This window comes from Mus musculus, chromosome 15, assembly GCF_000001635.26.
Source record: "Mus musculus strain C57BL/6J chromosome 15, GRCm38.p6 C57BL/6J".
In the NCBI taxonomy this organism is placed as follows: Eukaryota; Metazoa; Chordata; class Mammalia; order Rodentia; family Muridae; genus Mus; species Mus musculus.
In genome coordinates, this window is record NC_000081.6 from 95,935,418 (window position 1) to 95,947,687 (window position 12,270).

The 12,270-nt window shown below is 46.2% G+C and overlaps 1 protein-coding gene across 7 annotated transcripts in view; it reads left to right on the forward strand.

The window, feature by feature from the left end:
• Window positions 1-12,270, forward strand: part of Ano6 (anoctamin 6) — a 184,630-nt gene that overhangs the window by 144,575 nt on the left and 27,785 nt on the right. For all 7 annotated transcript variants that reach the window (NM_001253813.1, NM_175344.4, XM_030248256.1 and 4 more), the window contains 2 exons: window positions 5,793-5,935; window positions 7,981-8,058. In NM_001253813.1, coding sequence (NP_001240742.1) covers window positions 5,793-5,935; window positions 7,981-8,058 — 221 coding nt within the window. The remainder of the gene's footprint in view (window positions 1-5,792; window positions 5,936-7,980; window positions 8,059-12,270) is intronic.

Consider the following 12,270-nt stretch of genomic DNA (forward strand, 5'->3'; position numbering starts at 1 on the left):
TCTAGATGGAAATGGTAAACGTTGAGGGCGGAAAAGCTTTTATAATCTTATATAGTACTAATCACATACATACCTAGAAATAGCCCGCATTTAGGCTGCACCAACCTGGGAGATTTGGGGGAATTCGTGGGATCCTAAGCACAAGCTGTGGTTAAAACAAAGATTCTGAACACATCCCAACCTCATTTCTCCTTCCCTGACTTTCCCTGGCTTAGACATGTGGTCATACAATACCATTTTTTAATGATCACATTTAAGGGAGAGTTTTAAACAAGGTGTAGTGATTTCTGGGAAAGATCCATGGACTCAGAAAGCGCAGCACCCACACTTGGGAATCAAGAAACTGGTCCCTGGGCCGGAGATGTTCCGGATGCTCTCGCTTCTGTCTCTGTTTCAGGGACATACAACCATGGCTAATGAGCATTTTAAGTCATTTCTAGTACCCCAGTGCAAGAGAGTCTGGGTTAGGAAGGTGGAATGGGGCGAGAAAGCCGATTTACCATATAGAACATTGTACATAACGGCATCTGAAGAGTTTTAAGACTCATGGCAGAGTCTGAATGCATCCACCTATCAGAGTTTATGTCTTGCCCTTTTATGTTACAGAATGTAACACTATACCACGCTCAACAATTTGGTTTTTGTGTGTGTGTGTGTGTGTGTGTGTGTGTGTTTGGGCATCTTTATCCAATACATACTTTCTTAGATAGAATGCTGTCATAATTAAGATAAGATCCATGCATCACCCCCTCATCTCTTATTATGTTGGTGGGTACTGGCAGAATTTTAACTGCATCTAGTTGACCAGAGCGGTGGTTCTCAGCCTTTCTAATGCTGAAACCCTGTAATAAATATAGTTCCTCCAGATGTTGTAGCCCCCAACCATAAAATTAATGAATTGCTACTTTATAACTGTAGTTTTGCTACTGTTAGGAATTGTAATGTGGATATCTGATGTGCAACCCCTGTGAAAGTGTCACCCCTCCCACCCCCAGGGGGTTGTAACCTACAGGTTGAGAGCCCCTGGCCTAGAGCCTCCTGGTATATGGTGTGCCTGGGTACTGAAGTACAGTGGAGCCCAGCTTGTTATATTGCAGAGACATGGAGCAAAAGATACAGGATAGCAGTTCCTCCCATTTGGGACACACTGCATATTGAATAACCCTGATAACTCCCAGGAATACTCCAAACATTGGGTAGCTGCACCCCATAGAGTTCTCGGCTGTGAACAAAAATGAAGACTCTCCCTCCATTCTTGTAACCCCTCGGGGCTTACCTTCAAGGTTGAGACTCTAACAACCTGGCCACTTGCTCGCTTCATATCCATTCACTTCCAAGGGTGAACTGCCCAAGAAGTAGGCAGCTTCCAACCCTTGGTGCCAGGGGTAGGGTTAGGTAGCTGCTACTTTCTCCTTAGGAGTTGGTTAGAATTGTTCATGTTGCTTTTTGAGAGTAAAGGTATCTTCATGAATCCTCTTCCACTGGTAGAGTTGTTTCATGGAGTCTGCGTGCATGCCATGATTTTAAAAGTGAGAAGAAGGGCAGGTAGCCCGTGACCACCCAGACAGAAAGTGACAAGCACAAAATAAGAGCTCTGTAGAAAGCTTGGCTTTTCCCAGGCTTCAATCGGTGACAGATAAAGTGTAAGCCACGCATGATGGCCCGCCCTTTAATTCCAACACTTGGGAGGCAGAGGTGGGTGGATTTCTCTGAGGTTCAGGCCCACCTGGTCTACATAGAGATTTTGAGGACAGCCAGGGCTACATGGAGAGACCCTGTCTCAAGAAACAAAATGACTACAACAAAAACGTTCATTAAGAAATTTGCAGCTAGGTTCTTAGAAAGAGGCAGAGATGTTTGGTTTCATTGACTTGATTACATTTTGATGTGATTATGTTTTGTTTAGGGTTCAGAAAAGTAGGGATGGGCAAAGAAATACTTTCTCTAAGCATCCTTGGAACTTTCTCCAAGGTAGATCCTGTTCTAAGACACAAAGCAAGTCTCCACACGTCTGAGAAGATTGGAATAACCGTAGAAAAGAGGTGGGACAGTGTAAAGGCTTAGCAGAGGATCCATGGAGAGTCCCCATCCCCGGTTTTAGGCCACTTACTCATCAGTCTGGCTCCAGAGGATCCAACACCTCGGGCCTCCACCAGCACCTGCACGCGCAGTTTTAAAAATAATGAAAATAAATTAAAAAACCAAAAAGATAGACTCTTGAAAATCAAACAACACACTTTTGATTGATGAATGAATAGGTCATTGAAGAAATCCAGAAAGAACTCGAAAAAGTTCCTAGACTCAAGTGAAAATTAAAACACAGTCTACCAAAACCTCTTCAGTACAATGAAAACAGTTGTCAGGGCATTTATAGTTGCAAAAATATACATAAAAAATATAGGAGAGGCTGCAAATAAGTAACTTAAGGTACCTTGAGGGCTTGGGGAAACAAAAAGAGAATCCCCCAATCAGTAGACAGAAATAAATTAATTAATTAAATGAGATACAAATTAATAAATTAGGGAGAAAAACAAACAAACAAAAACAAAACAAAACAAGGGGGCTGGAGAGATGGCTCATCACCATTAAGAGCACTGACTGCTCTTCTAGAGGTCCTGAGTTCAAGTCCCAGCAACCACATGGTAGCTGACAACCATCTCTAATGGGATCCGATGCCCTCTTTAGGTGTGTCTGAAGATAGCAACAGTGTACATAAAATAAATAAATCTTTAAACAAAACAAAACAAAATTCAATGAAACAAAGCAGTGGCCCAGGTCAACTGACATAGCAGAGAGTGGGGCAGTGTTAACTGGGTGCTCAAAGATGACTGGTCCCTTAAGCCAAGGTTGTAGGGTACCCAGTTTCTGGCACATTCCCTTCAATGTATGCAATCAGTGCATTTGTTAAGCTCAGTTGTGCATCTGTGAACAAGACATTCCCTCCCCCATGACAGTGACAGGTAGGCATGGCAGACCACAAGCCTAGAAGCAAATATAGACCAGGCTTACATGTTGCATGCGTTGACGAAAAGAGGGTGCTGACAGGAGAAATGAAGCGCTGTTTGTGAGAGGGCGCACTTTACCAGAAGGACCTCAGACTTAGGAGACAGAGTGGAGTCAACTTCTGGCATGGGGCATGCTTGGCAGAGTACTTGGGTAAGTTGACGTAGGCCTCCGTGGGACTGTGTGGATGTTTACCGAGGGGCTTTAATTCCATAGTCACCCTAAGAGGGTTGACCCTCACACTCTCAAGAAGTGTCTGTCACTTGAGGCTAGCATAGCTCCTGTGGGTTGTCACAGCCTGCTCCACCCAACAGCCTAGCGTCCTGAAGGTATTTATCCAGTGGCAAGCAGTTACCTCATCTCCCCTTAGGCAAGTTCAAAGACACTGAAGGCCTGACCATTTTCTCACCTTCAGTGGGTGAACTGATTCTAACTGCCCAGGCCATTTCTACCACTGACTAACTTGTTGGTGAAGTACTCAATGCAAGCCTGGGAACTGGGTCCTTGAGCAAAGTGTTGAATTCTTGCTCCTCCAGCATCCTAGCTTTTCCTCCAAGCCTCAGGCTTCCCACTCTGCCCTGCAGCACCAACTCTCAACCCTAACTGCTGATTGGAAGACAAGAAACACCCGTGCTCAGGCAGCATCCCTCCTTCCAGACCTGTTAAGCCAGAAAGACTCTCAGGGCTGGTGCCTGTGCTCAGGACTGTTTTAAAGCCCCCTCCCCACCACCACCACCCTCCTAATTGCCTCTTATGTGCAGCCCAAGTGAGATCTGCCACTGTACACACCTCATTTAGCCATCCCTCCACTCCCAGTCAACACTGAGGACTCCTGACTTGGCTGGGTCTTCTCATTCCTCTAGACTAGACACCTGCCCACGGGCACCTATTATCACTTACTGTCTTAGTTACTTTTCTATTGCTGTGATAAAACACCATGACGGAGGCAACTTACGAAAGTGTTTACTTGCGCTCACTGTTTCAGAGGGTTAAGGTGGCAAGGCATATTGATGGCGAGCGGTAGGCATGTTGGCTGGAGGAGCAGCTGTGAGCTCACATCTTGATACGGGAATAGGAAGCAGAGAGAGAGAGAGAGAGAGAGAGAGAGAGAGAGAGAGAGAGAGAGAGAGAACAGAGCTTACTGGGACTGGCATTGGCTTTTGACACACCAAAGCTTGCTCCAGTGACACACCTCCTCTAATAAGGCCACACCTCCTAATCCTTCCCAAACAGTTCCACCAAGTAGGCAACAACTATTCAAATGTACGAGCCTGGGGGATCATTCTCATTCAACACCCGCACAGACCCAGTGTCGTCTTTCCCGTGTGCCCCTACACTACACTAGGATCAAGGACTCTGCTCAAAGCAGAAGCCTGGCCTGCATTGTCCTCTTCCAGCCCCTTCATTACACCTTGCATCTATCCTGTCAGCTTCAACGTCCTTCACACGTGCATCCTTATCTGGTGTTACCTACAATGTAGGTCCCCCTGTGCCTGTGTTCACGCAAGACCACCACCAGTGCCCCCTCCCATCCTTTGTTAAACTCCTGGCTCCTTTTGGGGTCTATACTATTCTTTGTAAGGCGCCCTCCTGCGTATCTGTCACTTGGCTGGCCCATCTTCCTCATCTTAACGCTGCAGTCAGAGCCTGGCTGGAAAGCACCTGGTGTCCTGGCCTCCTTGACGTGGGCAGCTCGATGAGGAAGATAAACCTTACACCTGCCATCTTCCTCCCTGACCTGATCATGTCAGTCATCCCAAGACCTCCATGGCCCCCTCCTCTGGAAGTCTGTCCCTGGAGGTCTGGAAGTCTACTGTAGTGTTTTCAACCTTCCAGATGCTGCGACCCTTATACCATAAAATTATCTTGTTGCTATCTCATAATTTTGCTACTGTTATGAATTGTAATGTAAGTATCTGATGTGCCAGATATCTGATATGGGACCCCTGCAGGGGTGTGACCCCCAGGCTGAGAGCCACTGGTCTGTTGGCCAAGTCTAGCACCATCTGCTCTTGCTTGCTCTGCTGTGCCTCCCATCTCCATGCATCACATCGAAGTCCCTTTTTCTCTTTCTTGTTCTCAGCCTGTAGTGGACACGTGAACAGTCATTGTGAACAGAACCATGGTAATGTCAGAATGTTTATGTGAGAAAGGCTAGAGACAGTGCACTAATAAAAGGGCCTAGGAAACTGACCTGGAAGCCATATCTCCATTTAATGTTTGACAGTTTTAGGGTTTTTTTTTTAATTAGATATTGAAAAATAAAGATGCCTAATTGCTTCATGTTTGTACAAAATTGAGAAAGAGATTGGTTTTCCATGTAAAAATATTGTTTTAGCTCATTTAGAGGGCACTAGAATGTTCTTTCTAGCCCAGTCCCAGGGGGAGGGAGGAAGAGGAGTGCGGAGGACATAAGGAAGGGCTGAGCCATGGACCAAGCTTGAGTAGGGGATTACTTGTGTGTTCAGTTGACGAAGTGTGGGTTGCAAGCTTTGTGTCTGACTTACACACTTGCCTTCTGACCCTCCCTGTGGCAAGCTTTGTGTCTGACTTACACACTTGCCTTCTGACCCTCCCTGTGGCCCGACTCAGAACATCATGTTTTACAGTGTTTGCAAATTACTAACATTTTCATTTAAAGAAAAAAAGAAAGAAAAGCACTTCCTGCCTTTTAAATGTTAGCATCTCCTATAAATAGACTGCACTCAGCACAATGAGGAGTGGTAATTCCCAGCATGGAGTCTGACACCAACCTTAAAGAGCCACACTGTCCTCTTCTCTCCTGTCAGTTACATTGTTTTTGGAGTTTTGGAAGCGGCGCCAGGCAGAGCTCGAATATGAATGGGACACCGTTGAGCTACAGCAAGAGGAACAGGCCCGGCCAGAGTATGAGGCCCAGTGCAATCACGTGGTGATAAACGAGATCACTCAGGTACGTGTCTGTTCTGCTGCAGTGCAGTGCTCTCCTATCCCTGCAGGTTCTCAGCAAGGGGATGCAGTGCAGTGCTCTCCTTACAGGTTCTTAGCATAATGATGCAGTGCACTGCACTCCCTACAGGTTCTCAGCAAGGTGGTGCAGTGCAGTGCTCTCTCTGCAGTGGTTCACAATGTGATCCACCAGGCCATCATGGGGCTTGAACAGTGTAGGTGCCTGAGCCCATCATGGCACCATTGAGGTGCTGAGTATCCCAGATGTGTCTGGACACTGCTTAGGACAGTGTATGTAGAAGACCACTGTGGTCCCTCTCTTACAGTAACAGTAAAATGGGTATATTTTAGAGAGTGAAAGGGGCGTGGTTGTTTAAGGAAGCCATGTTGGCATGTACAGATGAGTCTCAGTCATCACAGGCAGCTTCCTTACAGCCAGTTATCATCCTAGGCTAGCCCAGCTGCCCTTCTGTCTTGTGCTCAGCCTCAGTCACTGGCCCAGGTTTTGGTTGGGCTGTACACAAAATAATCCTGTGACTCTTATCCTAAAGTCATAAGGGGTTGAAGGACGGGAATGCCTATGGCCCTACTGTGTACCAGCACTGTGTGTGGCATCTGTCACTGGAAGAGTCTGCCTGTTGTCACTACTGCTGCCAAAAGAAGAAATCTCCCCCTACCATCCCCAAACCCCCAATAGGTGATTTCTGGATGTTTGCAGTATTTCTGTCAACAGAGCTGTTCTTAGTCATCAGTGTGGGAATCTGTTCCCACAGAAGGTTTTGAATAGGAGCCACCACTCCTGGAAGGAAAATTCTTTTACCAAGTGTCTGAAATGTCCCCAACTGTAGTTTTCTAAGTCAGTACCCTCCAGATTTTCAGACTGTGGGTGCTATAAGGGATGGGGAACACCTGAGCATCCTCATCTTATAAATAGCATAGCAGGTAACATTTGGGATGCAGGAAGCCCCCATCCTGAATAATGACTGCTGTGTGCTAGAGAGGACAGGGCAGGACCTAGGATATTCCAGTATGAAAGCTGTAACTCACGCAATGACAAAGCCTCCAGAGAACCAGAGGGGAGATGGTCCGGCCATTTAAAATGGTCAGCTAATGAAATAACCCCCACCCCCACCCCACCCCCACCCCCACCCCCACCCCCACCCCACCCCGTGAAATGCTGTTTGATAAAATTTCCAAATGAAATTTCACTGTTCTTTATTCCTTGTTCTTCCTCTGTTGCCTTGTGCATCCTCCTGGGTTAGAGAGCAGAGTCCTGCGCTGCTGACACTGCAAGCTGAGGCTCAGGTCCTAACCCAGCAGCTTATGGACGGACTGATCCCAGATCTGCGCCTCAGTCCCCTCATCCATAAAATGGACGTGATAGAGTGTCAGTGCTGCTATATTGAGGATTGGGGAGAGGGGTGCATCTGAAGGTCACTTCGGGTACCTGGCACAGAGTGAGCACCAGCTAAGGTACACACCTGGTGCTACACCTCTGGCTATTCTTCTGAGGAAATCAGGAAGAGTCTTGTCTTTCTCTCTTGGTAAATTATAAGATGGAAACTCTCCAGAAGTTCATTGTTATACCACACTAATATATAAAATTTGAGCAGGGCATGGTGGTGCACGCCTTTAATCCCAGCACTTGGGAGCCAGAGGCAGGCAGATTTCTGAGTTCGAGGCCAGCCTGGTCTACAAAGTGAGATCCAAGATTGACAAGGCTACACAGAGAAACCCTGTCTCGAAAAACCATAAAAAACAACAAAACAAACAAACAAACAAAAAAAAAACCTTGACCAGAACCCATGGCTCTGATGGCTGAGAGCCTTTGCCAGGTGAGTAAAAATCCACCACCAAAACAAGCCAACCCTGAACAAGACCTCTCTGTGTCTATCTGAGATTACTAACTAACTAAGAGGTCACAAGTGAGAACAGTATGCCAGCAAGCTGGGGTTGGTTTGTTTTTAAGTCTAAGATCTGTTGATGCACCCCGAGATGTCAGCAGCTGTGTTGGTGCTGCTCCCTTGACCAGCCATTTCTGTTCACCAGGAGGAGGAGCGCATCCCATTTACCACCTGTGGGAAGTGCATCCGGGTCACGCTGTGTGCGAGCGCCGTCTTCTTCTGGGTAAGATGTCTCGAGCCTCTGTTTGAGTAACTGTTTAACTTTCTTTTTATTACATGACACTTTTTTTTTTTTTTTTTTTTTTTTACTATTTCCTTTAAAATATTGAGGGAAGTGCCAGGCAGGTATGGTGCCTACATGGTCTCCTCTAGAAAGGTGTAGTTGCTGCATGGTCCCAGAGAGAGATGGCGCTAGAGCACTCCCTGGCTGTCACGTGGAGTATTGCCAGGTCAGGGTTCCTTCTCCATTGTCCACTGTGGCTCTTCTGTTCCTTCACTCAATTCCTGTCAGCAGATCAGGGGTTTCCGGCAATTACTGAAGAGCCCAAGTAGGAGGCAGTGAGAACTCTAAGAAATTGCAGCAGCAACAACTAAATGTTAATTAGTTAATGTTTAAATCTTAGGAATTACCATACCAAAAAGATAAGCCAAAGAAGAAGGGATAAGGGCTGGTGAGATGGCTCAGTGGGTAAGAGCACCCGACTGCTCTTCCAAAGGTCAGGAGTTCAAATCCCAGCAACCACATGGTGGCTCACAACCATCTGTAATGAGATCTGACATCCTCTTCTGGAATGTCTGAGGACAGCTACAGTGTACTTACATATAATAAATAAATCTTTAAAAAAAAAAAAAAAAGAAGAAGAAGGGATAAAAACTAAAGAAAAGAAAAGAGGTTTTAAAATCTCATTTTAGACGAGAAAAAAAATTGCTAAATCCATCAGACTTTACAAACTAGCTCTGTTTGTTATTAATAAAAGCATATTAGCTCAATAGTGGTGGCGTACACCTTTAATCCCAGTATCCGGGAGGCAGAGACAGGTAGATCACTGTGAGTTCAAGGCCAGCCTGGTCCACAGAGCAAGTTCTAGGACAGCTAGGAATAAACGAAGAGAAACCCTATCTCAAAAACAAAACAAGCTAACTAAACTATTAGTAGTACAATTTAATGACAGTTTTGTTTGGCTTAGGATTAAAGAGATTAAAGAATGTGACGTGGCAGCCGGATCCAGGCTCTGAGGCAGGGATTTAATGCATGAGGAATGAAGACTCGTAGCTCCAGAGTGAGTTAATGAACACTGGAAACACCTGCTAGTTGCTGAGGCAAGGAAGGCAACCACTTGGGATGGCATGCCGTAACAAATGCCAAAATACCTTAAACCACAAGCCATCAATTAGAAACAAAACTGAGTGAAGGTACTTTCTGGGTCTAAAGCGACTTTTCTAAACTCCACTAGCAGCGGAAGGCATTTAAGAAAAGTCAGATTTTGACACACTGGATATAAACGAAATACCCGAAGACATATAAACACACGGGAGGTGACACAAGGCTGATACCTTAGGATGGAGTCCCCACAGCTGCAGGAGCTCAGTAGCAGGTGACAGCACACGTATGCACCAACCGAGAAAAATACAGTGGCCCATATAGGAGCGCATCCTGAACCTGGTAGGATGAGATCCGTGCTCATTGCACATTCTGCTCTCTGCCTCTCGGGGGCGCCATGTCGAGGTGACGGGCTGCCTTGTCAGCCTCTCCCACTAGAGCAGGTGATTTTGTTTCTCAGTCTTTCCTAGAAAGCAGGTGGCTCAGAAAGATGTGTGTGTGTGTGTGTGTGTGTGTGTGTGTGTGTTAGCTTACTTTAGCTTTTACAGACTGTCCATCAAGAACCACCTCAAAGTCCGGAGTGGCCGCACTGATCTGTCATGTCAGTTTTCACAGATCCAAGACAGGATGGCTAATCCGAAGTCATCTTGGGCCACACAGCAAGATCTTGTCATGGAAGGGATAGGTGTTATGGAGAGGCGAGAATATTTTCACAGACATTATCACATTTTATAACACAGGTGCTCACACATAGGCCTATACACACTTGAACACCACAGCCTAAAATGGCTTACTTCAGACTCAGCCAGACAGTGGAAGGCTGCATTTCCATAAAAAGAGTTTGCTCATGGAATATCCATGATGTGTGATATTCCTAAGGTTTATGATGAATTCAAGGGAAAGAAAGATACAAATGATACAAAAGGTGGCTTTTAATGTGCAAATAAGGCATAATTCTGAAATAATTTTGCTTTTCATAGTTATCTTACCTATTTTCTTGAAAGTACTTTTTATAATTAAAAGGTTTGTTTTTGGTTTTGATTGGAGGTGATAAAGCCAATTTCCCTTTAGTGTATATGATAGTGACGTTGGGTTTCTCAGTTTCTGAAAGTCTGGGTATAATTTTGGTGAGGTCTGGTAACTACAACTTAATTATCCAGTAGGTACCCAGTCGGCTGAGGGTTTAGAGAGGTTGACTCTACAGAGGAAAGGCCAGCTTCTCTCCTCGAGGGGGAAGGGATCTATGTCAGTCCACTGTGGAGCTCTGTACAGTGATCTGAAATATGTCAGAGTCCGAAAAAGATAAACCTGAGGGGTGAGTGTGCCCTGCTCCAAGAAGACCAAGCAAACCCAGCAAAGTCATGGAGCCCTAGCAGGTTTTATAACAGCCCTGGAAGGTACCAGCATTTGTTACCCAAGCCAAGGGCGGGGCAGGCCAGTGGGAAGCAGAGCTTTGGAGGTCTGTGTCTGACTCCCACGCTTCCCCCTCCTGTGGGCTTAATCTAGAACAAATTTTTACTCTTTCAGCCTGTGTGGCATCTCAGGCTTCTAACCCTGCCTACAGGGTACAGACTAATTAGACAATCCACCGGCAAAAGAGTGTCGAGGTTGGCAGTGAGGGCTCACTCCAAGGGTGCTCTGGTGATGAATAATTACAAAAGTAACTGGGGGTAGGGAGTGGGGAATTATTAGCAAGGTTTTTATTAAATGGCCTGTTTGGGAAAAAGGCAGTGACTTCTTCCATCAGCATAATACAATTTTTCTCAGCCTTAGTTAATTTACACATGTGCACACACACACGCACACGCACACACACACACACACAGATCCTTTTCATTTCACAAGACTTAACTGTGAAAGAGGAAAGGAGATAATGAGCGAGAATACAGGGAAATACAATGCCTTCTCTGTATGCAGATGGCACAGCAAGGAAGGAAACGTCTTTTTTAACACTTTGTTTGCCATGGTCATAGCGAATACTACCCAGTGCTAGTCCTAGGCCTTAGAGGAGTATTCTGCCCATTGTATGGGGAGTGTGAAGCCAGGGGAGTGGGGAGGGGGGTTAACATGTTCAGGGGTCCGCAGCCAGCGGCAGAGCTGGGGTTCCCATGCAGGGATCTGTAGCTCCTCTTCCCTATAAGTTGACGTAGGGTGTGCCTTGCTAGGTTCTGGAGTTCTTGGTCTCTGTAGCTCCCCGCACCCCCACCTTGGCTGTCATCATGAGCAATGAGACAGAGCCCACGGTACTAAAGTATATCCAAGGAAGAAACCACAGGGACAAATGGTTTAAAACGGCCTCTCCGACGGTGTTTAAACCAGTGCTTCTCAACCTTCCCCATCCTGTGAACCTTTGATACAGTTAGTCCCTTGTGCTGTGGTGCCTCCTGACCATAAACTGGCCAGAGGAAGCAAACCCGTTTACTGAGAAAGTACCATCATGTGTAGGCTCTGTTGAGGGCACCCTGGTGATCCTGGGAAGTGGGATTCAGAAGTGCAGCAGGTCCACAGAGCGGAGCTCCTGGGGATGCAGGTGCGCATGACAGCTCAGGGACTCCTGAGTGTGAAACCAGGAGAAGCCCTTAAAGCAGAGAGCTGCTGCCAATACCAGCTACCCGGTACCTCGGCTGGTGCTCCAGTCAGACCCTGCTGCTCCCGTGGTAAAGGCAAAGCCAGCCCCCATGGACTGTTCGTAACTGGTTCTCTGATGGGAGGGATGGACTGCAGAAACCCTGGCTAACTACACACCTAAGGGACACTTTCATAGCTTCTGGGATCCTGAACACTCTTTCTACTTAGGACAGTGGTTCTCAACCTTCCTGATACTCCGACCCTATAATACACTTCCTCATGTTGTGGTGACCCCCACCCACCCACACACACACACAACTGTAAAACTATTTCACAGCTACTCCATAACTGTAATTTTGCTACTGTTACGAATTGTAATGTAAATAACTGATAGGCAGGATGCCTGTTACATGATCCCTGTGTGAAAGGGTCACTTCGCCTCCAAAGGAGAACCACTGATCTCCAAGGTCCTCCACCTTTGTGCTATCTGAAGATAATGCTCCTTTTGACATAGACATTCTTTTAAAAAAAAAAGATGTATTTATT